The sequence below is a fragment of the Fundulus heteroclitus genome, chromosome 9, assembly GCF_011125445.2.
Source record: "Fundulus heteroclitus isolate FHET01 chromosome 9, MU-UCD_Fhet_4.1, whole genome shotgun sequence".
Taxonomy (NCBI): Eukaryota; Metazoa; Chordata; class Actinopteri; order Cyprinodontiformes; family Fundulidae; genus Fundulus; species Fundulus heteroclitus.
Window position 1 is genome coordinate 34,926,620 of NC_046369.1, and position 25,905 is coordinate 34,952,524.

At 40.0% G+C, this 25,905-nt stretch overlaps 1 protein-coding gene across 11 annotated transcripts in view; it reads right to left on the reverse strand.

Annotated features, from left to right (window-relative positions):
- kif1aa (kinesin family member 1Aa) overlaps positions 1-25,905 on the reverse strand; it is a 52,379-nt gene that overhangs the window by 8,987 nt on the left and 17,487 nt on the right. For 2 of the 11 annotated variants that reach the window (XM_036141564.1, XM_036141563.1), the window contains exons 15-39: positions 22,263-22,465; positions 21,990-22,069; positions 21,496-21,571; positions 20,912-20,991; positions 20,706-20,812; positions 20,539-20,619; positions 20,252-20,432; positions 18,863-18,935; positions 18,657-18,747; positions 18,423-18,571; positions 18,148-18,326; positions 17,762-17,899; positions 14,754-15,065; positions 8,744-8,862; positions 8,535-8,641; positions 8,003-8,144; positions 7,593-7,755; positions 7,395-7,485; positions 7,199-7,317; positions 7,037-7,092; positions 4,471-4,579; positions 4,282-4,348; positions 4,103-4,187; positions 3,914-4,019; positions 1,211-1,237 (exon numbers count right to left, since the gene is read on the reverse strand). In XM_036141564.1, coding sequence (XP_035997457.1) covers positions 1,211-1,237; positions 3,914-4,019; positions 4,103-4,187; positions 4,282-4,348; positions 4,471-4,579; positions 7,037-7,092; positions 7,199-7,317; positions 7,395-7,485; positions 7,593-7,755; positions 8,003-8,144; positions 8,535-8,641; positions 8,744-8,862; positions 14,754-15,065; positions 17,762-17,899; positions 18,148-18,326; positions 18,423-18,571; positions 18,657-18,747; positions 18,863-18,935; positions 20,252-20,432; positions 20,539-20,619; positions 20,706-20,812; positions 20,912-20,991; positions 21,496-21,571; positions 21,990-22,069; positions 22,263-22,465 — 2,941 coding nt within the window. The remainder of the gene's footprint in view (positions 1-1,210; positions 1,238-3,913; positions 4,020-4,102; positions 4,188-4,281; positions 4,349-4,470; positions 4,580-7,036; positions 7,093-7,198; positions 7,318-7,394; positions 7,486-7,592; positions 7,756-8,002; positions 8,145-8,534; positions 8,642-8,743; positions 8,863-14,753; positions 15,066-17,761; positions 17,900-18,147; positions 18,327-18,422; positions 18,572-18,656; positions 18,748-18,862; positions 18,936-20,251; positions 20,433-20,538; positions 20,620-20,705; positions 20,813-20,911; positions 20,992-21,495; positions 21,572-21,989; positions 22,070-22,262; positions 22,466-25,905) is intronic. The other 9 variants (XM_036141567.1, XM_036141565.1, XM_036141573.1 and 6 more) reach the window with 7 other exon arrangements.

The following is a 25,905-nucleotide window of genomic DNA, read 5'->3' on the forward strand; positions in this document are numbered from 1 at the left end:
GCTGTTTTAGAAGTGGGTCTTTACCCTCCTTCTGGATCTAAAGTGCCTTCCTCATCAACAAATTCCAGTTGAAATACAAAGCAATTTATAACTACTAACTTCAGCCTACGCATATAGATGCACCTCATTAAATTTCAGTATCAACAGACACTTTCTTCACTCCCCTAAATCAACTACATAAGGGGAAACTCATAATCAAATTACATTGTTATACACAATGTAAAAGGGTTCAAGCCTTTACTTCTGTCAACTTTTATGATACTGGCTTACACCCATTGAAATAGTACATAAATTGAACAAATACAGATTGTTAACACAGACATTTTTCAGGTACGGCCCTCACAATGATAGGGATGGCTGATGAAGGGCTTTAATGACCATGTTGTCACTGTGCTGAATTGGCCAGGAACTGGCCCGACTAAAGAGAACGCAGCAATAATTCAAGCAAAAGGAGCCCCAACCAAGATTTACTGTGCAGTAGACATACATACTCCTCAGCAGACCCACAGTTCTTGATTAGAGCCCTTTTTCGGCTTGTTATATAAATACTGAGTTTTCATTAGCAGTTGACCAAAATCATCAACATTACCAGGAATAAATGCTTGAAATATCACTCCGTGTGCAATGAATCAATGTAATATACAAATATTATTTCATCAATGACTAATTCCTTCTTTAGGAGATGCAACAGTAAATTAGCATCTACAGTCAGACTACAGACTTTCTAATTAGGTGCTATGAAAGCTTGCAGTTTGCACAGTTTCTGTCCAAAGACTCTGTGTAGAAGACTCCCTACAGGCTTTCTGCTGTTAGAGATTTCTTGCAGCAATTTCTGATACGCAAACAGTTTGATACTGGGTCCATGACACCTCCAGCAGGGACACAGCCAAGGACAGTCAACGCTAAGCAAAGCTGAGCCATGCAGACCTTGTCCTTCCGTGACGGCAGTCTGATTACAACCCAAACACACATCCAGCACAGCAAGAGCAAGAGACCTGGGAACATGCAGGAGCACACCCTTCACTGAGCGGGAGAAAACAAAATGGACAGATACATGGCTGGAAGTCATGAGAGAGAGAGAGAGAGAGAGCAGGTGAGTAGGGGACCAAAGCACTGCAAACCAAATACAGATGTCAGGGTGTTAAGTAGGTTAGAAAGATGTGGTGTTTGTGTAACTTAAGAGCAGAAAAAACAGAGGCAAATAATATACCTAGGCATGTCCGAATCAAGAAACTGTCTGCAGAGCAAAAACAAAAACAAAAAACAAAACAAAAGAACAACATTCTGTTAGTGGCCTTGAAGGGAGAAAATGTTAGCATCCATTTATATTTAGATTTTTATTCAAACAACACAAGTGAACCAAAAGTACACTTTTAATCCCCAAGGGGAACAATTATGGCCTGAAACCTATTAACAAATTACACTGGCTTGCAAAAGCATTCATACCCCTTGAACCTTTTTCACATTTTGTCAAATTACAACAAATACACAAATATATTCTATTGGAATACTATTTCACAGACCAACACAAAGTGGGATTGAATTGTGCAGTAGAAAGAAAATTAAAACATTTCTACCAAAATTAAAAACCGAAGAGTTTGGTGTGCAAAAGTATTCAGCCCCTCATTCTTCGAGTGCAACCAATTGCCTTCAGACGTTGCTAATAACTGAATAATGTCCAGCTGTGAGTGATCTAAGCCGGAGAACTAACACTGCACATCATCATGCTCTGGGGTGCTTCTCTTCAGCAGGGACAGGGAAGATGATCAGAGATGATGATAAAAAGCATAAAGCCAGGGCTACAATGGGATGGTTTAAATAGAAAAAATATTCATGTGTTAAAATGGCCCAGTCAAAGTCCAGACCTAAACCCAATCAGGAATCTGTGGCAAGATCTGAAAACTGCTGTTCACAAACGCTCTCCATCTAGTCTGAAAGAGATTGAGCTGTTTTGCAAAGAGGAATGGGCAAAAAATTCAGTCACTGGTGGAGACATACCCTAAAAGACTGACTCAGGGGGGCTGAATGCTTTTGCACAATGCCCTTTTCATTTTTTGTTCATTGAAAAACAATCATGTATAATTTTCTTTCTACCCCACAACTGTATACCACTTTGTGTTGGTCTTTCACAAAAAATTCCAAAATAAAATCTATCTGTGTTTTTAGTTGTAATGCGACAATATGTCCAAGGGGTATGAATACTTTTGAAAGCCACTGTATATAACATGAAAAGCACTGGTAAGGGCTGAGATGAGCTTCGCTTCAGACTAAAACTCTGCACATCAAAGGACTTTGATTTCATTTCTTTTTTCCTCCACAACTATTTATTAGGTTTAGAATTTAGTTTAACTTTTCTTTTGGAAGTGGGGAAATTAAAAAAGAGTTAAGACGTGCTTTTTAATGAAAGTATTTTGGAAAAGGTCTTATTAATAATTTGTAAAAATGACAAATATCGCAGTCTATAGCCTAGCACTTAGAAGACAATACCTCTAATATGTTCTTATCTTATATCCTGCTCTAGAAAATAAAAATGTTGAAGAAGAAACAATTGAGTATTTTTAGAAAATTGAATGGATATTTTTGCAGGTCGGAATTATTTCCACACAACAGTCTGTTTTTAAGGATACAGTTTGGGAAAATAATAAAATAACTTCACAAAAAATAACTAAAAAATGTTAAGAAAATGTTTAGGTATTTGTCAGTAATAGAAAAACAGCTTCCAATTTGTGAAAGAGAAGTAAACGCAGATATACAGGCTACTGGCCCATGGGATCTCTTGCTGCTATTAAAATCTGTATTTTGATAAAAAACAGTTTTAATGTGGGCAGTTCTCATTTTTCTGGTAGCTATGTTTTCACTGCACTGTGCAGGAAGATTGGCCATTGCAAAAATGCAACAAAAGGAGTCAAATTCTCACTCTGCAGCCTTTAGAGACATCTACTGCCCTCTTGTGGCTATAAATCCCTCACCTGGCTTGTTACCTAAATTGAGTATTTATTTATCATATGATAATACTCATATCTATTACTTATCATGTATAGTTATGTTGTAGCAACTGGCTAAATTGATGGACCATATTTGAAGAAAAGGAAATCAGAACTTCTATAACATACAGCTGCTTATCAGAACACTTGATTGTGGGGATGGAGATGTGACGATGGAAACTCTGTTTACTGGACAGCACCACTGAATCTAAAACAAGCGTATTCAGATAAACTGCTAAGTTTGAACTGTAATTTAGAGGTCATTTACACTAGGCTGGATTTCCTTAAAAAAACAATTCATCGTTCTTTTAAAGAGACTAAAGGACAAATGAAAGAATACTTTTTTCTTAGAAATTACAAATATAAATGCTTTGGTAAAATTTGTTGAATTACAACGGATTTCTGAATTTAGCAGATATATATTGTTGAGACATGACAGAGAAAATCTGACAAACACAGAGAGATGCTACATGTAGGTGTGATGATGAGGCACAAATTAACACCAAGGAGGGTCGTGCAGCCAGCTTGGTTCAGCGTATTCATATTCACTGTATCTGCCGACATAGCAGGTTTAGTCTCTGCGAGGTGCTGTGGTAATACGAGCTGAGTTTAGTACTGTTTTTGGTCACTCTGGAGGGGCTAAAGATGACTTAAATCATGCAGACAGAATAATCAACTTAAGAGTTTTGTCCTTTGCCGTGCTTTTATTTTGGACCAGCTAATGCCCGATCACATGCGATGCTCGGTGGCTTGTTGCAGTGCAAAACGCTGCATGAGCAGTTAAGGAGAAGTTAAAACAATGACATAAACGGTCATAATGCACAATGATTTCCAACTTCAGCCAACATGCCATAACACTTCTATCAAACATATGATCTGTCATGAAGCCTGCACAGGTTTCTCTTCAAATAGTCTATAGCAATACACACCTGTCATCCTGCAAGGGCTTGACATACCCAGCAGACAAGATGTTAAGGGAGAGGATGTTTGGGTCGATGATGGTCTCGTCAGCTTCGAGGGTGCTGCGTAAACGCCCTGAGAGAGCACAACAGTATGAGTAAGAACAAGTGTATTTGGTGAACTCCGTCAAGTTAAAGAAACCTGAAAATTGAACTTACCGACAACAAGCTCGCGGACGTCGCTCCACCCTATGTCTCCAGCTGACTCGTGCACGATGGTGACGGCAATTCTCCTCTGGAGGCCCTGCAGTGAAGCACAGAACAAAGGGATTCTGGTTTTGTTCAAAAGATTTGATCTGTTTTGAAGATCTTTATATTTGCTCGCTGTGCGAACACACCTGATGCAGTAGGAATGTACCCTGGCAAGGCAAGCCTCCTCTGTGGTCTACAACTGCAGGGATGTAACTTGGATAAACAAATAAAAACAAGCCTTAACGGAAGTAGTTCTTATACAATAAACCTATCTTCTCCAAATATTTCAATTGCAAATATCTGCTGGACTTGGTGGGATGAAACCGGCTACTCACTCTCCATTGGCCTCAAGCTCGCAGATCTCAAAGAATACCATCAGATCATATTTACAGTGGCAGGGGCCGGCCTGAGGACGGGACATGGCCTTCAGCTTGGTGGCAGGCACTGGGTTAAAATAAAAGTTAAACGGCGTTAAAACAGAAAAAGGTAGGGTACAAGCAGGTGGGAGATAAGAACAGCAATAAAACTATTCTACAAAGGAAAGAGAGAGGGAAGATGAAAGGAAATCAGTGATGCAGTAAAGAGAAACATCTCACCTCTGTAGAAGGAGCACCCTTTCAATGCATTTATCAATAACAACCTAATAGCCTTTATTTAATCAGAATGCTACTAAATTAGTTTTTTGGTCACAGCCAATGTATTAAAGACAGAGTAAATTATACCTTTGCTGAAGTTTGTGAACACAGAATCCCTGTACCTGAAAACTGAATACATCTGGACAGGTAGCACACTGACTGCAGTTCTCTGACTTACTTAGTTCAGGCTGAAAAACTCAGAGTGCACACTCAAAATAAGTTCACATGCAGTCCTGAAACCCATGAGCACAAACCCGAGAAAGAAGTTTGTAGAAACAAAAATCTGAGAAGTGTGGTGTGCATTTATACTCCCCAAAATAAAACCTAGAGGAACCAGTGTCATCAAAATTCACCTAATCAGAGGGGAGAGTTCACCTCAGTCGTGTTCGTCATCTGCCCCAAGCCATTTAGGCCACACCATGTAGAAGAAGGTGTTCCAGTTAGATGAGGACAAAACTGAACTCTCTGGCTCACATTTAAAACACCAATAGTGGGCATTACTGAACACAACCTCTTAACCCTGAAACATGGTAGTGGCAGCATCTTGTTGCAGGGATGTGTTTACCCTGCCAGGATAGAGACGCTAGTGAGAATCAAGGAAAAATGGATGAGGATCCATGAGGGCCTTGAAGAAAACCTATTATACGTTAAAGAAGACTTGAGACTGGGGAGGAGTTTCACTTTCCAGTGGGGCAACAACGCCAAATATACAACCAGACCTACAATGCAACATTTAACATTTATGTTAAAATGGCCTAGTCAAAGCCCAGATTTAAATCCAAATGAGAATTTGAGACAAGACTTGAAAACTGAAGTTCACAGATGCTCTCCATCCAATCTGTGTTATATTGAGCTGTTTTCCAAAGAATGGACAAAAGTCAGACAAAAGACTTCCAGATGTAATTACAGAGAGATAGGTTCTACAAAGTATTGACTTAGGGGAGATGAAGGCAACAATATGTTACACTTTTCAGATTTTTATTTGTAAACAATTTTGAAAACCATGTGTAATTTTTCTACCATATCACAATAATCGATCTACATTGTCTTGTACTATCGCATAAAATCCCAATAAAACAGATTAAAAACTGGGGCTGCATTGTGATGTGACAAAATGTAAAACTGTTGAAGGGGTGCAAGTAATTTTGCGTGGTACTGTATGCAGTAAAGGATGATTAGTATAATTCTTAAGTCTGCAAGAGAATTTACCAAATATGTGTTTTTACATTTACTAATTGTATTTAGGTATATTATTGTTGCAATATCATTTCTGTTATTTCCAGTTTTACTTATTTTTAGGAATTTTTATATTGCTTTAGGATTTAATTTCCACACAGATGACCCCCTCCCCCCCACCCCTTGCCCCCCAAAGTTCTTCTTTACATGTGGCAAGCAGTATATACAATGCAGTAACTGTTCCCTATAAGCTAGAGTAGTAATTGTCAGGAATGAAATGCACAAAGATTAAGTTCAAGAGAAGCTTAAATAGGGAACTGCAAGGATTCACCACGGAGGCTAACAGCAAACACACACAGCACCAGAGAGCCAATCCAACTGCAGAATCCTACAACGGGAACGCTCTCTTTTTATATCAATTCCTTTCATTTTACCAAAAGTATTTGTGTATTTACATTGGTTTAACAAACTATATTAAAATGTGGTTAGAAAAAATAGACAGTAATTATTTCTGTTCCAAAAATAATGCATCTGATTCCTAGGTGAACTTGACTGTAGCGCTTTGAACATGTTGCAAAGTAGATGCCTAACAGAGGCACTATATCCTTCACAGCATCAAATGGGTTCCTTCACTCTATAGGTATGAAGTAACTGAAATTTGAGCTTGCTGTGACATTCATACAAGCAGCTGATATAAGAACAGGCCTCCAGTTGCAGGATTCTCTTGGATCTGACCACATTAACCAACCGGGCTTCTGAGCTTTAATGACTGAACAGATAGAGACGGGTGGAGCTGGTAGCTGAGCTCGCTCATTGGCTTCCAGCAGGAAGGAAGCAGCCAAGCCAGCGGCAGACAGAGCGTGGCCTGACAGCGAGTCCACAAGCGCCCCATTGAACACATCAGGGACCAGGTATCGGATCAGTTCCAGTGACTTCTCCTGATTGGACGGGTCGTCAGAGTCCACTGCTCACACCCAACAACATGAAGCTAAGATGACATGACTTGCAAACAGACAACATGCAAACGGTGCAAAAGCAATGCAGCATGAATACGAGTCAAATGGAGCCGGTCAATCAGGGAGTTCCTTACCTGGTTTGGAAAGAGGCATCACTTGTGGAAACTGCCTTTTGCATGGGCGCAGTGGGCTGGATGGGGCAATAGCGTTCCATGTAAATACGATAACATTCCAGAGATATTTCTGCAGTTACTTTCATCACCCTGCGTATTTAACTTATTGTCCAGACATCTCACCTGATGACATCTTTACAAAGAGGAAGGAAAGGTTGTTTCTGGTAATGTCCAAACACCTCAAAGACGATTGGCTGAGTCTTGATGTAGTCCACAAAGGACTTGGTGACTTCGACAGCAATCTATAAAACAGACAGTGTCCTACATGGAGCTGCAACAACGACCAGCAAATCATGTTTTTGTTCCTGACGCTTCTTACGTTCTGCACGTGGTAGAAGCCAAGAGGAGGGCCCCGGCCGGTGTTTTTCAGCGGCTCAGTAGAGAAGGCCTCGTCATGCCGGTGAATGAAACTGAAATAAAATAGAAAGACAAAGGAAATTGTGAACAACTAAATTGAATACATAAATAGAGAATAAAGATTATTTAGGATATGTACTTTTAATGGACACCAGCTTACTTGAACTGACAGAAAATGTCTGCATATTCTGCAGAAATGCTGGAGGCCTGCAGGACAGTCACCCTGAAGGTAAAAATGTTTCCGACCTTCAGGTGCTCCAACGTTGCGTCTAAAGCGGCATCAGGACCGGCCTTGGCTGGGATCTCCAGCTCGTCTCCACCAGCTGATACACAAAGAAAAATGGATAATGGACACCGTGTTTACACCAAATTCAGAGAGATCTTTGAGGTTCATTTAGGATCTGGAGAAACGGGACTGATTTTAGACATGAATCACTTCCTATAAATATATTCTAGGACAGATACTCCTCTGAATTACTCGTCATCAGTACGCCACTGATAAGAAAGACACAAACCATTCAGAAACACCCACACAGATAAACTAGCCGTTCACTCATAAAATACGGTTACCCGCACATGTGTTGTTGTTGACCTCATCTGCCGACGGGCACATTTCGGCATTTTGGCCCTGTCCCTCCACAATGCGAAGCTCCTCCTGAGAAATCCCTGTGCGGGACAGTCCGACTCCAACAGAGCAGGACTCTGACTGGAACTGCACAGGCAAGGTTCAGACTAGTCAGTCAAAGACCTCTCAATAGTATCCTAATTCCTAAATCTATTTTACCGTGTTGTCATGTACTGATAAGGTGACTTCTGAAAGCAATTGGTTGCACTTAATGTGTCACAATAAAAGGGGGTTGGGGGTTAATGCATAGTTTTTCTTATCTTTTTGAGTAAAGATTTTGAAAGTCATGTTTAATTTTCCTTCCACTCCGTCATGCACTCCCTTTTTTGTAAGCTATATTGCATAAAGTTCAATTAAAATACACTAAGGTTTGTGGATAAGAAGTAGCAAAAACTGAAAAGGTTCAAAGTGTTTAAATACTTATGTATGGCACTATTGCACCCTGCACTAACGTGTCCGTGATTTTTTTTTCTCTACCTTCTCGTACTGCTGATCCTCAAATGAGATTTTGGCAGTGCCTGACTGTCTCACACCTGAGCCATAGTCGGGAGCTTCCTCGTCAGCTGGAGGGAAACACAAAGCACCTTCACTTCATTCCCTCCAGAAGTCACACACAGCCTGTCTTTTTCAGATGCTTCATGCCGATCCGATAGGAGTCACACTGAGACGGAGGATCTGAGCCTTACCTGATATGGCCTGAACGGCCACGCGCAGGAAGCCCTTCACCCACCCTTTCTCATTGACAATGGCCACGCGGTGCACGAGGGGAACCGGGTATAGCAGGTTGCTCAGATAAACAAATGCCCTGCGCGGCGAGCAAAAAGAGAGACACAGCAAAATATTAGACACCACCAAGCAGGGGAGACGCGTCACACGTCATACATTTTCACTGGGCAGGACAACAGACACAGAGCTGCAAAGCAACCAAACAGAAGCTGGGACTGCCCTTGCGATGGCCATGGTTTCCCTTTACTAGTGCTTTATTAAAGGGTTTCTTCCTTTTTAATAAACTGATATGTCAAAACAGAAATGGCTTGCATGCAATATACCTATTGCTTTTTAGTTATTTTTTTTTTTTACAAAAGGAGCCTTGGTGAGGCTTAGGAGCATGTTTGTAAGGATTAAATTCAGATTTGTTGAATTCTATAAAATTACTGAAAATGAGTTCTGCACTGCACTACCAAAAACATTCAATTTTACAGATTTTCCTTTTGTTTTTGTACAGCTAAGTCAGTAAAATCAATTACATCAATCACTAAACTAATTCAGGATGTAAAATACAAATAATCAGATTTGGCCCATTAGCCTCTTTGCATTTGCAGAGCTTGACAAAGGTATTCATACCACTGAATGATTTTATATCTTGATACAACGAACTTCAATGTATTTTGTTGGGATTTCATGTCATAATAACACGTTATTGTGAAGTGGAAGGAAAATAATGCTTTAAAGAAGATGTATTGGCAATAATCTGAAAAGTATGGCATGCATGTGTTTTCAGCCCTGTTTACTATGATCCCGCTAAATTTAAACCAGCGCAAACAACGTGCATGCAATTACAGCAGATTCCAAACGCTGAATAAATCCAAGAAACACAGCAGACGGATCAGGTTTAAATAGGTTTAAAAGGTAGACTTGGCGATTTTACTGAAAATTTCCCCAAGTCCCTTTAAAGAAAATCTCCCAAATCCTCTTTGGTCTTATTTCTTTCTACTCAGGCCTGCCTCTTCTTCTCATAAACACGAATATGGTTTGCTTTTTGCAACTCTCAGCCATGTTCAAAGTATACGGTGAGAGCAGTGGAGCTACAATCAACGGCTAACACCAAAGCTAACCGCTAAGCTAACCGGATACATAAACACTAGAAGTGTTAATGTAACTAATAAGGAAAGAGCACGCACACTAGCGTTATGTGAGCACATCAGAATGAGGGCATGTGGGACAACCAATAGATGAGGAGATACCCTGGAACTTCAGGGACAGTGGGAGGTGAGAGCAGGAACTAAACTCTGACCAATCTGATTAGTCAGAGTTTTTACAGGCCTGCAGCTCCGACATAGATCGATTTTTTTAATCTCCTTTCTCTGAATACATAATCTAATGACTACTTTCAGGATGGAAGGATCACTTTACCCAGTATAACAAAAGGTGTTTCTGAACAGGATTACTAACTATAGCCTTAAGGCAGAGTACGAGTATAAAGCAATATCTCAGACTTTGAACAATTCATAAAGTACTGTTCAATTCATAATCCCAAAAGACACGAGACATGTCTTGTAAAACATAGAAATCCACCTAACTCGACAGGCTGAGCATAAGTAGCATTGATCAGCAGAAGCCTGTGGTAACTCTGGAGGAACTAGAGATCCATAGCTCAGGAGGGAGGTTCTGTTGACGAGCCAACCATTACTTATGCTTTCTACAAACCTATTCTTCATGGAAGAGTGATGAAGAGAAGCCAGTGTTGGAAGCCATAAAAATCTCCCATTTGCTTTTTGCTACAATCCATGTAGCAAAAACATGTGGCAGAAGGCGCTGTTGTTAGTTAAAACCAAATTGTAACTTTGTGGCCCACATAAAAATGCTATGTATGTCAGAAAATGAACCTTGCCCATCCCCCTGAACACACGAACACCACCGTGACATGGTAGCGCTGGAAGGATGCTGTCCTTCAACAGGAACAGGGAGGCTGCTCAGAGTTTACGGGAAGAGGGGTGGAGGGGCAGTTCTGAAAGAAACACTCTGAAGAGGCTGCAACAGACTCGGGAGAGGGACGGAACTTCACTTTCCACATTTCAACATACAGCTGGAACTACAATGGAGCGGCATATTCATGTTGCCTCTTCAAAGTTCAGGCCTGAGACCGACTGAGAATGTGGCAGAGACAGATGCTTTTCATGTGGTGTAAAGTAGCCAGTGCTACGGTGGGATGGTTGACATCAAAGCTTTTTTGGGACAATCTGGTAGGACTTGTCACTTGCAGCTCTAACTGTAAGGTGGCAATACAAGACAATGGCATGCATTACTTTTCAGATGTATATATGTAAAACTTTTGAATTTGAAAACCTTTTATCATCTTCTTCCACTTAACATTTATTCAATAGTTTGTCTTGGTCTATCACATTAAATCCCCATAAAATACACAGTTTTCTTTTGTAGTAGTATGACACAATGTGAAGGTTCAAGGCGTATGAATACTTTTGAGAGGCACTGTAAGTTATGTTTCAAAAGATTTACAAGGAGTTACAGGGCACATTTTTTTTTAGAGAATTTAAATAAGTTTAAGTTTTTCGCCATCTTGTTTTAAACTGCAGGATAGGATCTGTGAGTCAAAGATCACATTTTCCACAAGCCAGAGGGGGCAGACACTTAAGGGTGGAGACTCATGACAAGATTGGTGAGGTGCAAATAAGGCATGCTCAGGACAAAAAAAAAGGTCAACAAAAATGCTTTCGACTTGTCGACTCAAAGGAACCAAAAGCAAATGGAACACAAATCATCATACAAAACATGACTCAGCTTGAATAAAAACTGCCAGCAGCTTGATAAATAGGGTATTACACCAAAAACCAATGAATGACATCCAAAAATCAAAGCACTTCACTTGGATCAAAGTAGTATTTTGTACAAAATAGGGGTTCATCATCAGATGTATTTAAGTTAGAGTAGACAAAAAAAAAAGGTCAAAATGAAGACGTGTGCTCTGGCATGCCTAAAAGAGACAGCTGCAGTAGAAACCAGCTCTTTCATCTTGAGATTTTGAGTTTGTCCTTAAAATAACTTGGAATCAAAATCGTTTCTGATTCTGTCAGACTTATTTAGATTTAACAGCAGGAACAGAACATTTATCTGTGGGTGCCATTTGTAATGCTAATCAGATCCCAAAATGAGACCTCAATAATCCCCATGACTCAGTGCTTGGGTAAGTGATTCACATTCATGTTCTTCACACGAACCACAGCTTTTTATTTAGCAGCACAGTGCTTCAAGATTTTGTTCGATTTTTGCTGTTTTTCCACGCTAAAATGTTAAAGATCAAGAAAACACATTTTATTATTAGATGCATAGCCAAAGTAATTGCAAAAAGCAGTTTTCAAATGATGATTTCATTTATGAAGGGGAAAATATAAATCCAAATAATTTTGGTTCCTTGTCAAAACATGGAAACTCCCCTTGTTAAATTTTTAGACAGGCTGAATTATTGACAGACCTGTAGAATCCAGAAATCAATTAAAATAACCTGGCTGACAACACTGAGTAGGCAAAATATCTCCAAAAGCAACACATCATGCCTCAATCTAAAATAAATAAATAAAATCAAAAGAGAAACAATGCTATTGCCATAAACTTTGAATACAGTGAAAGCTTTTTGTAAGGCTTAAGAGCTCTTGCAACTAGAGCTGAATAATATATTAATTCACAATTTTGATTGCAGTATCAGTGTGTGCAAAATTACAATCGCAAGGGACTCCTTCAATATTATTTCAAGAGTCATGCATTCACCTTCTGCATGTCTATAATATATTTAGACAGTTGAATCCATATTGGTTACACCAAGAGTATACCTTTAGTGGCTGCAATGCGAAAGCTCGGAAATGAGGGTGACAGTACTGTTATTGCATTTTCAGCAATAGTATTGTAGCTAAATATTTTCCCGAACTTGGAACTTTCCCTATCGTAGCCGGCCTCCCAAAGTTACTCCAAGTATACATCAACGGCTCATCCTGGAAGATACAAATGGACCCACACCAACATCTAAAGCACATCAGGCTTCACTTGCCTCAGTTAAGGTCAGACTTGATCATTCAACAGTAAGAAAGAGAGACCGAGCAAAGATGACATCCATGGCAGGATTCCAAGACAAAAAACACTGTTGATTACTGTATCCTATTTGTCAAAAAAAAAAAAAAAAAAAAGACATCCGGATTATTGCCAAGACTTTTAGGAAAGTTTTCTATTGACTAATGTGGCAAAAGTGGAAATATTTGGAAATTATGCAACAGATTACATCTGGCGCAAAGGTAAAGTATTTTGGACAAAGAAGATCATACAGCCAAAGAAAGGGTGGCTGTGTGATGGTCTGTGGCTGCTTGGCTGCTTCACGACCTGGGCATCTTGCTGTAATGGACATTAAATATATTTGCTACCAGAAACGTCTGTTCATCCAGCAGTACACTAGTCCTCATCACACCACCAAATGTATAGCTAAATGACAAAAAAATAAATTAAGTAAGTAATACTGACAACTGGTGGTTAGAATCTGAACAACATACACAACGCCTTTCACAGAGACCAACCATTTACTCAGTGGTCTGTTGTTGCTGTGAATCCCCACTGATGTTTACTTCCACATAATAGGTCTATGATGTTGTATTCTGTTCCATTTCTGGTCCGCTTCTCTGACTGGTTTCCATGTTTGCAGTCTGCTGCTCTTTTGCCAAGATAATATACCAAATGTTGTGCTCAGGTTTGGGAACCCTGGGAACTTCCATGTGATTGGCTCAGGAACCAGGAAGTAAACAGGAGCTACACACTCAACCGAAGTAGTTCTGAACCGTAACTCCAGATTTGAAAGGAGAAAAACTTGACTAAGATATTGTTGATGGAGAGCATTGATTGTTTATAGGGAATGTTACTTTCATTCCAGGTGACAAAAGATAATTATTTAGGTTCATTTTACAGTAAATATCTTACTTATAGGTCCTTAAAGATTTTGGAGAGGTGTTATTTACAAGTGACCTGTTCATGTTGTATGAAAGACCTCCGTGGGCCTGAAAACACATGGATGCAAAGACCAGTTATTATTAGATTTACGGGATAATTACTATTTCACTCAGGAGCAAACGGTTTGGATACTTGAAATCATCATTTGAAAACTATATATATATATATATATATATATATATATATATATATATATATATATATATATATATATATATATATATATATATATATATACGCTGAGGGAATCCGAAGGAGGCAAATACTTTTGCATAGCACTGCACACAACATTTCTTCAACTGCAGTAGAGACCAGTGTGGCCCACATTTAAACAGCAACAAATCAAAAAAAGAAAAGAACAATGACAAGCTACAAGATTTAGATGCATTTAAAATAATGAAACAAGGAACTGTCTAGCAAGGTGTCCATTCAGTATTATGACAGTATTATGTAGCAGTGTAGGGAACTATTTCTGGGTCCAATACTGGAAAGACAAGAACAAAAACAACCAAGCCAAAAATGAAATAATAATAATCACAAAATAAAAAAATTATCAGAAGCTTGTTTGCCTTTGAATGGTAAACAACCAAGAAGTGTTTGAAAAAGTGAACAAAGCAAAAATGCCAGTCATAAAGCATTTATAGACTGAAATGTGTCACCTCTGTCTTGACATCAAAGATGCATCTTTCTGTGTCTAATCTGGAAAGTGAAATTACCATAAAATCTCCAAACTGAGAGAAATTCTGATTTAGATGACATGAGGCTAGAACGTAAACACATACTAAACTCTTAACTACCCAATACAACTTATTGTTATGCAATTAATGCCTACTCTTTGCGTTCTTGGATGGTGTTTGTATTTTGAATTGTGCTGTTTCAACTCTGTTCATGCCCATCAAAGGAACAAAACCCTTGGTCTCAGTGTGAAAGAGCTAGTTTCCTCCACCAGCATGCTCCTGGAACCTCACCAACCTTCCCACTATACTGAATAATGGAGAGCGGTCGTAAAAGGGATCCTGGCCTTCGCTGGAGCCTTGGCAGAGCTCTCCAACATCATCATCCTCCTCATCATCATCATCATCATCATCCTCTGCCCCGAGCTCCAAGCACGGGTCGTCCAAAAAGATATCATCATCCAGGTCCTCCAACTCCTCCAACTCCTCCTCCTCCCCTCGACCCTCCCTCTGCGAGTCAGCCAGCTCAGTAATTTCAGAGGTGGAAAGGGTCGGGGATGGGGTAGGGTCACTCATGCGCTCGCTCATGCATGTGTTGAAAATGGGATTTCTGGTGCAGCCAGAGACATGGGAACTAGGTTAGTACAGTTGGATAGAAAGAACACATTGGAGCTATATGGACTGGAGCACAGGACGGAAACCTTCCCAATTTGAGACTAAATGTAGAGAGGAGACCGTTTGACAAAGACATAGAGGACTGATGGAAAAGTGCCTCCCAGATGTACACCAAACAGTAAAAGAGGACAAAGGTGTCGTGCGCCTGTGTGGCAAGAGTTGTGTGTGTTGGACCATGAGCAAGGCGATATACATCAACGTCAGCACGCGGCACTCAACCAGCATCACATTGATCTGGCAACTGATGCCATTCCAGATTTTCTAGACCTTTCAGTTTTCTCAATGAGATAAATGACAGAGTTGTGTTGCTTAACTTACCTGTTCACCTAAGATTGTTAAGGTAATTACTTTTTTAAATGAGTACATATCCCTGTATCCTCACATATAGTTTGCAACCTGCTATAAACAGGGTCCCAACACATTTCTATGTCAAAATGTCCAGATCTTTGCAGATTCAATTTTCCAGCATTCTCAGTCCTTCCCCCATTTTAAAATACAGAATAAAAAGTTCACTTTGACATACAAGACGGAATAATAGAGAGAAGGTTATTGGGGTGGAAGGAAAGAAAGAATGGTGGAAGGAAAGACGTGAGGAAGGAAAGAACACAAGGAAAAAAGGGGACAAAAAGAAGGCAGAGACAAAATATACAAGAAAAAAGAAGGGGGAAGAAGGAAGGACATGAGGGATTAAGGAATCAAGCACACAAATAAGGGTAGGATGAAAGGACAGAAGACAGAGATATGGAAGGGAGCGAGGGAGGAACAAAACAAGATGGAATTACAATAGTGAAGAAAGAAGTGGCAAATGTAAACTAGGAAAGACAAGATGAAGGAAAGAAGGAGGAAGTACACAATGAAAGAAAAGATGGAAGCAAGGACAGAAAGAATAATAAAAGGAAAAAAAGAAAGGATAAGGAAAGGAAGGACACAAGGGATCAATAAATGTATTACATAAGGAAGCAAGGAAGGAATGGCACAGGGAAGAAAGGATGTGACAAGGGATGGGGAAGGAAGAGAAGAAGAAGAAACGATAGAAAACTAGAGAGGGAGGGAAAATCTCACAAGGCTGGGAGTAAAAAAAAGGAAGGGTATAAGGAAGTAATGCTGCATTCAAGTTGTACTCGGAGGTAGGAATTTCTGAGGACATTTTATTTGGAATGCCCTCTGAGTTCAGAATCATGATTCAGAAAGTCGGAGCAGCACAACCAGACCGACATCAGGATTCAAGATGGCTGCTCCTCGCATCAACATCAAGTGAAACTTCATACTTTGACAGGTTTTAGCAGTTCTATATTATTTATGTAAAATTCAATCCTACTTGTCAGTGTTTATAAGACGAGATGTTTTTATATGCACAAAATACTGTGTAGAACAGTGTTATTGTCATTGTTGTAACAGTGTTATTAACGTTGCCTATAGTGGCGAAATCAACAATGAAGAACGCCACATCTGGTTGCTAAATGTTTTCAGCTGCCAAGTTCAATATGGCTTGAAAATAGGTGAATATTCAGCATAAATGTGAATTTGAAAAGCCTTCTGTGGCGTAGGTTGGCTGTGTGTATACTTTTAACAATGGCTTTGGTGCGAGCGTCCATGTTTTTTTCCAACTGTCAGACAAATACAAAACTGAAACACTACCCAGTTTCAAGTTTCAAGTTCGAGAGACAAGGAATGCAACACGAGGAAGCAATAACAGATTAAATGACATGAAGAAGGAAGGGATGGCATAAGGAAGGAAGCAAGGAAAAAAGGTAGGAATGACACAAAAGAAAGAAGGAAAGAGAGACAAGAAGAAGGACATAGAGGAAAGAAGGAACGAAGAACATAAAGGGAGGAAGGAAGGCTGGAAGTACACAAAAGGAGCTAGGACACAGCGGAGGTAGGACAGAAGGAAGGACATGAGGAAGGAAGGAAAAATTTATATTAGGAAGAAAGGAAGAAAAATATTTAAAAAGTGAAATATGGAATGATATCCAGCAAATATTTTTCCATAATCCATTTTCATTGTTATCATGATATGCAAACGACTGACCTATCATTCCAGACTAAGTCCTGTGTAAATAATCTGCATTTGGCCACATTTGTACCGTATTGCTCAACACATCTAGAACAAACTTATTTATAAAAACATAAAGTTTATGAATGCAGTTTACTTCCTGCTCAACTTTGGTTGTGTTTCAAACATTTATAATACTAAAGGCTTGTGGCTATGTGTATTATTGAGTCATAAGAGTAACACCACAGAGCTAATCTCGTAAAGAGACAAAGAGAATGAAGTGAAGAGACTGGACCTGGAGGACTGCACACGGCCATCTCTAAGGAGCAGCGATTGAGCAAAGGTACAGCATGTTGTGAGAAGGACAAAAAGTCATTCTGGAATGTTACTTTTCTATTGAAGAAAACTGACTTGTATTCAGGTGACATGAATATATCCCACCTCATTGCTATTGAGGTTCATTACATGATTAAAAACAAAGACAATAAAGCACACTGCTCATCTCAAACATTAGGTAGAATGAAGTCAGCCGTCCGTGTTCACTGGTCTGAATGAAGAGGAGTGACCAACGACAGGCTGGGGACAAGCTAACGAGAAATGCCTTTCTGCATCTCCGGCTGAAGCTGGGTATTTACCTGCCGACCAGGCGGAACCAAGGGAAGCGATCGTAAAAAGGGTCGCCTCTTGTCATGACACTTTCACCTTCCTCGGTGGTATTGTTGGGCACATCAGCAGCACGGTCGTACATCTCTCGCATCAGGTCAAGCCTTTGCCTGCAGGAACGGTGACACGCACATTTCAATATTTATTTTTTACTTGAGATTAAAAGTTAAAATATGAAACTATTATTACAACTTTTTGTAATAATAGCTCTACTTTTGTAGAGATTGTGTTCAGTTGCAGCCACAGTACAACGAAATTCAGTCTTCTGAACAAATATGGGATTTGACAGTGTGAAAAGGTAATATGTGTGAGAGTGTTTTGTCAATTTACCGTTTCATTTGGAAAGAAAGGAGCCTACCTTAATTTCTCTAAAGTCCAGAAGTGAGTTGCTCCATTCTTTTGATCCTGTACTTCCACAGCCACAATCGTACGAGGAAACTGTCTGTTTTCTCTGTCTTGACTGGCCTCTGGGGGCAACAGGTCAGGAGGAAGTGGGGAGTAGAGAGTGTCTGTGAGCAACACAAACTGGAACTGGACCTGCAGGGAACACGCAGCATCCGTTAGGTAACCCCCCCATCTCAGACGTGGCAGTCAAACGTCTGGTCGGGTATGAGTGAAATTAACATGCTGCACCTTCTTCTTGAGTTCGACACTGATGGCATTGGCTTCTTTGAGAAAGATGGCATTTCCCCATAACTGGTCCCGCAGTGAGGTGAACTGGTAGCCCCTCCATTTCCGGAAGCTCCACACGGCCAGCTCTCTTTCCTTCTCTGTCCATTGAACTGGTAAAGATTCAGAAAACAAAGTAACACTCATGTGGCCAAGATATGTTAGTAAACTGTACATAAGTCCAGGCATAATCTTGACCTGTTTCCTCTGGTTCCTCCTCTTCTTCAGGGACTTCTGGGTAACAACGATCCACCTGCTTCTGTAGAGCCTCCAGCTTACTTTCATAGTCCTACAGAAAGAAAATGCACATATTACCCTTAACCCTGACGGGTCCTTCTCAATTTTCATACTTTAATGGGCGGGGGGGGGGTAATGTACTCTCTAAAACTAGTACATTACTCTACCAGTCTTTGCTGCTCCAGCAGATTGTTGACCTCTTCTCTCTCTTTGCGATACTGATCCTCCAACTCCTGAAGCCTGGGGACACAGAAGCAATCAAAATAGGTTTGATGGAGGCGATGCACCAACCCAAACTAAACAATCTGTCTATTTTTATACCAGCATGGGAGAAACAAAGAGGATGTAGTCATCTGTAATTTGGCAGCGATAACACTTTAGTTACCAAACTCCAGTGTTTTGCAAAAGTATTGAGACCCATTAAACGTTTTATTACGTTCCAGGCACCATCTATGTATTTGATAGGATTTATGTGACAGAAAAAACATAAATAGTGCATAAATAGAAAAAGAAAAAGAGATGATTCATCAGAGAGGCAGCCTAGAGGAACATGATACTCTAGAAAAGATTTACCGCTTAGGTGGGACAATCTGTTCACAAGACAACTATTAGCTGTGCGCGTCACAAATCAGGCCTTTAAAGAATAGTAGCCAAGAAAAAAAATCATTGTTTAAAGAAAACAAAAAAATTTAACTATTGGTTTGTCACAAACCAAGTAGAGGACACAGCATACATTTGGAAGATGCTCTGATCAGATGAGAACAGAATTTATCTTTTTGGCTTACATGCAGAAACAGTTTAAATCATCATTTGCACGCCACACGCATGGTGAAATCCGGTAGTGGCAGTATCATGCTGTAGGGATGCTTTATTTACACAGGGGCCGGCAAAGAGACAGTTGATGGGAAGATGGATGCTAAACACAAGGTTATTCTGGTATATTGTAGTCTGACCTTCCAGAAGGTCAGCAACCCTTAACATACAGCTAGAACTAAAATGGACTGGATTTGATCAAACCCTGTTGTAGAAAGGCCCAGTCAAAGTCCAGACATAGTCCTATTGAAACGCTGTGGCAAGACTTAAAAATGTATTTTAACAGATGCTCTTCATGGAGTTTGACTGACTTGAGCTACTTTACAAAGAGGAATGGGGAAATGTCAGCCTCTGGAGGACTTCCAGCTGTGATTACAGCAAACAGTAAGTATTTGGAGTAGCGTGTGGTGACCTGTGGCCTGTGTACCCAGCATCAAATGAGCGCTGAACACAGGCACTAGCACCTCCATGATCCTGCAAGGAAAACCAGGCAATGGATGGTTGGATGGAATGACTCAGGGAGGATGGATTTGAATGCTGAAGCATTTGTAAATATAAATGATATGAAAACCGTGATTTTTTTTTTCTTTTCTAAGTTGTAATTATGCACTACTCAGTATAGGTCTATCACATAAAGTATAATAGATGGAAGTCTGCGATTGGAACAAGACGAAATCTGAAAACGTTGAAGGGCTTTGAATCGTTCTGTAATGAATTGTACATTACATCTGTTGTTTTTGTACCTCTGTTCCATTTCCTGTTTCATGTCGATGCCCTGTTTCTCCAACAGCTCTCTCTGAGCGAATGCCCAGTCAACAGGCTCAGCAGGGGTTTCAGTGCAGGGGGTCCTTTCCCTTTCAGCCCTGGCCTGCTCAGGGTGGTTGAACCGGAACACATGGCTTTTCCCCAGGATGATGCGATTTCCTGTAAGGGTACCACGTATCAACAAAACAAAGTAAAGCGATGCACGTGTGTACACAGCTTACATTTATGAGACGGTGGGGGATCCGAAGCAAGCCTGCAATCTGACCTGACTTCAGAACTGTGGGCTCTGTCACTCTCTTTCCATTGACGTACATCTCCGCTCCATCGCAGGGCTCTAGGACAACTGCTGCTTAGTAACGGAGAGAGCATTGATGTTACAGCAGCGATAAACTCTTATTTACGCGCCCGTCGAACCGAATATGATCTGCTCACTTTCTCCTGAAGGACCAGAAGATCTTGTAAAGGCGCAGTGCTCGTCCTGGATGAAATGACCGCTGAGGACGATGTCTTGACGGCTGCTGGCATCCAAACGGCCCACCCTAAAAACAGTCCCTTTTTAAATACAACGTACCACTTAAATGTCTCAGGTAAAAAAAAAGAAAAAAAAGATCATGTTGCATTGACTATGATTATCTGACCTTGTGATTCCTTCTTTAATGTAGTACAGCAAGCACTCAGACATCAAAGGATCCTCATTAAGGTTCACCAAATGAGGCGTCTGACAAGAAAAAGGACTAATTTATTGACTGGCAACTTTAGCCATGCAGCTTTTAAGCATGGGTGTTTACAGAGAAGGTTTAAATATTTATAGAGTGCAGAAAACTGGTTAGGAAATCACTGAAACAGGGACACGACCATAATCTTTACCACCATCTTCACATCAATCTCTGCTGTAAGTGCCGTATGGAACAGCTTGAAGTGTAATTAAGTAGATTAAGGAAGCTGATGTAATGAAGAAAATAAACTCTCATCTGACATGCCTATGCAAACACTCCTCTAAAAGAGAACCTCAGAGCACTCAGGAGAGAGACACGCTACAAAGCAACAAACCTCATTAGGGGAAAACAGACCAACTGTGTCGATAAACACAGGTTGTGGCTTTCTGGGGCAATCAGAGGGCTTCGGGGTAAATAAGTAAGTGTTTCACTGATTAATTTAAAAAGATAAATGTTTCATTATAAAGAATGCTTGGGGATACGCAACATAATACAATCTATATTACCTTCTTAGGAGAGAACACTCCAACCGTGCCACCATCTTCACGTATTGCCACGCCCATTTCTGCCAGCAGGGCCTCTCTGTGGAGGAGCATCATTTCCAATAAACTTAAGCAATTTCTACAGCTTAAACTACTCTTGTCTCTGGCTGTAATTGTGCCAGGACGGATGCAACACTTCTTGCACTGTAGCGGTACTTTGTGGCAGATCTACCTTTAGGTTCAGAGTTAGAAGGACCTGTAAGTGTTTTGTCATTTTAAGTTGATCAAGAGTCTACTTTTAGCGCTTCAATTTCACTCAAATGTTTAACAGCTTAGGCCTTTTATGCATCATACAGAAATAAAATGCGTTTTTGACATTGGTTCTCGAGCATCATATTTGAGAAAAACCTATGATTATGTGGTTTTAATTACTAACAGAAGATAGGCCAATGATGAACAGGCACATTTGCATCCTAAACTTTTCCATTGGTCTGTTAAATAAGCTCCAACCATCTTACCTTTCCATTCTAATGGCTTCTGTCCGACGAAGCTTCTCTTCCCAGGTCTCATTGAGTTCAGCAATTATTTTCTCTGTTTCCTGACATTTAAAAACAATAAAAGTAATGTTTGTCAACTGAATATTGCTCCTCCGTGTCCACTGTCAGTCATTAAAAAAAAAAAAACATATTGCCAAAAGCTCTGTTTATGCCAACCTAACCACCTGCAACTTACAGGTGCGTTAGGTTTATGTTTGAGCTTTTAGAACTGAATCCCACCTAACCAGCGCTCACCTTCAGCCGCTCAATGGCCTCCTCACTGCCTGGGCTGAACATGATGCGGTCATGTAGACTGGCGATAGAGCCGGCACGGCTGGACAAGGCTGAAAGGGATGGAGATGGGCTCATCCCCGTCATGGCATTGGTCACTGTGAAAAGATCATCCCTTTGATTCACAGCTTGGCCATTATCATTATTGTTCTTGTAATCGGATATGTCTGTCAGGGTGGGGCGTGGGGAGTGGTTAGGAAGTTGGGAGTGGTAACAGAACGTAGAAGAACGAGGATAAGCAGAGAGAGAGAAGGGGAAGAGAGGAGAGGGAGAGTAGAAATGGAAGAACATATGTAGCTTCAAACACATGTACTGTACAGTGCGATACTTGAACAGTTTGTTGAAAAGCGATTACAGCACAAGAAGGAAGCTGCACACAGAGCACATCCACTTAAATATGGCAGCAAAGAGGCCAACCAGACACCGCGGTGCTAACAGAAAAAAACATTGCTTTTACAAAGCTGCAAGCAGTGTGTCATTCAAAATGAAAGAACTGGAGCCCTTCTCCATCTCCTAAGTGACCAAGCTGAACCTCCTTATTTGGATAAGAACCCTAAATGCTCTTGGTAGGCTGTTCCAGAGCAAACTAGAGCCTTGATTACAGAGTTAGACAGAAAGGATCTGCTAGACTTGTATTTACAATGGAAAGTAGGAGTTTAGTGATACATTTCACTTGCAAGATGAAGCTATGCGTGATACAGGGGCTATGAGAACGAGATGAGATGATCGCAATATTTTAGGAAACATTAAAAATCCTAATTTTTCACAAATAAGGAACTTAAAAAAATCTGTAATCAGCATACAATAACCCAGTCCAGGTTTCACTAGTTCATCTGTTGAGGTCTTTACGCTTATATAATTCTAAGGTAGTCAAATTACCAAGGAAAAGCACCGAAAACACCCCTTTTTGTCTTTTTGCTAATAGAATAAAAACTTCATAAATCTCAAGCTGAAAAATCTTTGTCTATTGTAGCATTATCCATTTAAGATTTAATCAGACTTAGTAATATATTAGATTTTTAACAACAAGTGCTGTCAAGACTGACTGCTCTTTAGCGCCAGAAGGAAGCTCTGCAGCAGATGCTAACTTAAGAGCTAGACAGTTGCGTCATTCTCACTGAGCTCAAAAATAACTCATATCTTGCCTGTCAGTCAATCACTATCTCTTTATTTCTGATGAGTGCCCAAAATACTGCCAGATCATTTAAAAACAAAGCCAACACCTTTTTGTATTTTTGTAATTGTGTTGTCAACCAGTCTCACCAGTAGTCGACTCAGGCAACACAAAACAGCAACTCAAGAATCACTTCTTTTTTATTTCAAAATAAGAGTCTCCAACATGAATATGGAATTTCGAAGCACAACCCCTCCCATCTTTGGCTCATGATCACAGTGTTTCATTATCACAAGATCTCACTACACCGTAAACACAACGATCATCACTATGCCCATGTCAAGAAAACTGCAACGTATCAGTGGAGTAAAAAAAGAAGGGAGAGTTTAGCTGTTGGAGACAGGAGAGTGGGTGACTCAGCATAACCCAGTCAGACTCAGCCTGAATGTGACATGGAGATGACCCATGCAAGATCACAAGGTTGAAAACGGTGGTTTGGTGCGATAACTTTTAATGGGCAGGGAGGAACAAACATACTCTGACTGCATTTGATTTCGGTAAGAGAAATTTGATTGGTGGACTATAACCGGATATTATTATCAGTGAAAAAGCCTTAGAGAGCTTTCATAATGCTAGCTTCACATCAAAAATGTTTGAAAAGATACCAACAGTCAGTGGTTCATACAAATACGGGGAAATACAGCTCAACAAGAGGATGCTCAATTCTTAGTGCAAACACCTGAACATAGTAGGCCGGTGATCTAAATTTCTGCGTCAAAAGTATGACCTTTTTTTAATTAATTCAGTAAGAATGTCAAACAAATGGTTTAATACTTGGACTTAGATATGATGGGGAAACAGTTTGCATATGGCTCAGGTCAAAGTGCTTATGTATTCATCTTGGAGACAGCATCCCAATATGCCTGGAGGTAGGGAAATACTTTCTTAAATAGAGAAGTGTCCATCTGATGATGTAGTCTAAATTTGATGGTGCCTGCCATTTAATAAAATACAAGAACCCACTGGTTGACAGTGATGTTTCAGTGTTTTAGCCTATATTACCTACAAACTCAAGTTCAAGGCCAGTTCTTTCTGGTCCTGTTGTCCCTTAAGGAAATTACTAAGGTGTTGAAGAAATTTGGAGAGCTGATATAGAAACTATATTCAGCTGCCTAGAAAGCCCTACAGGAAAAAGAGTTTGGTGGCTTAGTAGAGCAACAAGTAGTACTATCCAGTTTGTTTTAATTTCTTTTCTCAGCACATCATAACACAGTGATTGTACCTGGAAGCCAGATTTTTCAAAATCCCATCAGACATGCAACATGATGGCCCTTTAAACTGAAATTAAGACTGGGAAAGTCATAAGCTGCTAAGTGACAGCAATCTCAAATATAGCTGCCGTCTAGATGACATTTAGTGAAAGCTGCACATATAAACTATGAAGTAGCATTCTAGTATTAGAAATATGAGTTATCAGCTCATATTTCTAATACTAGAATATGCCATTAGTTTTCTGACTAGCTAAAACTCAATCTAGCGCTTGTGACATCATTCTCAGAGCCTAGCTCCACCTGCAGACACAAACCCAATGGGGCAAATGGCTGAGCTGCAACTACATGTAAAATAATGCAGATTGTGGAACAACCTGACACTCTACGTTTTCCTCCATTTTTAAATTCTCTCACAAAAGATCAAAAAGTCTGTTTTGTGGGTGTTTGGTAGGCTTAGAATGGGTTAACCCAGGGCCTTATAGGAAGATGGATGAGAGCTAACAAAGGCCACACTTTAGCTTCTTGCAGATTGAGGATTAAAGCCCAACAAGCAAAGATTCCTTCATTCCTATATTTGGCTCTTAGTGTGACATCACTTTGTCTCCAGCACCTTTTTCTACTTTCATAGATAGGATTTTGAGGACACCCTATGCACTTAAAGATGTGCTCTATGCAATTTTATTTATAAGGGGAGAATCTGAAATAAGAATAATTTATTTAAGTAACAAAATGCCTTTAATAGTTGATGTGGTTAGCTGAAGGAAATGTATTCACTGAAAGTGAATCTGTTTGGTAGCTCTTCATATAACTGAAACGTAATTTATTTAGTTAATTTTACAGAGAGGAGACACCAATATACTATATGATTATAACGCTGGGGGTTTTCTGACTGGGGTTTCATCTCAGCTTTATTGTGACTCATTAACACCTGAGGTAACTTCCTTGCAGAGCATTAACTATGCAACTGCTGCCATAGCAACAGAGTGAAAACAAAATGGCAAAGACACCCATCCATCCGTCTGGACAGGCTTTAATGTGCCAAGATGCATCCGATAATATTGTCTTTCCAGTCAATAAAGAGGGGTGTTATGACAGGGGCATAAAAAATAAGATGACTATCTCAGAGGTTCAGTATTATAGAAATAATGCTCCCTGTGACTGGATCATCATTTTACAGTCACTGCACACTTAATTGTCACAGCTACCAGGGGAAGTAGATTAC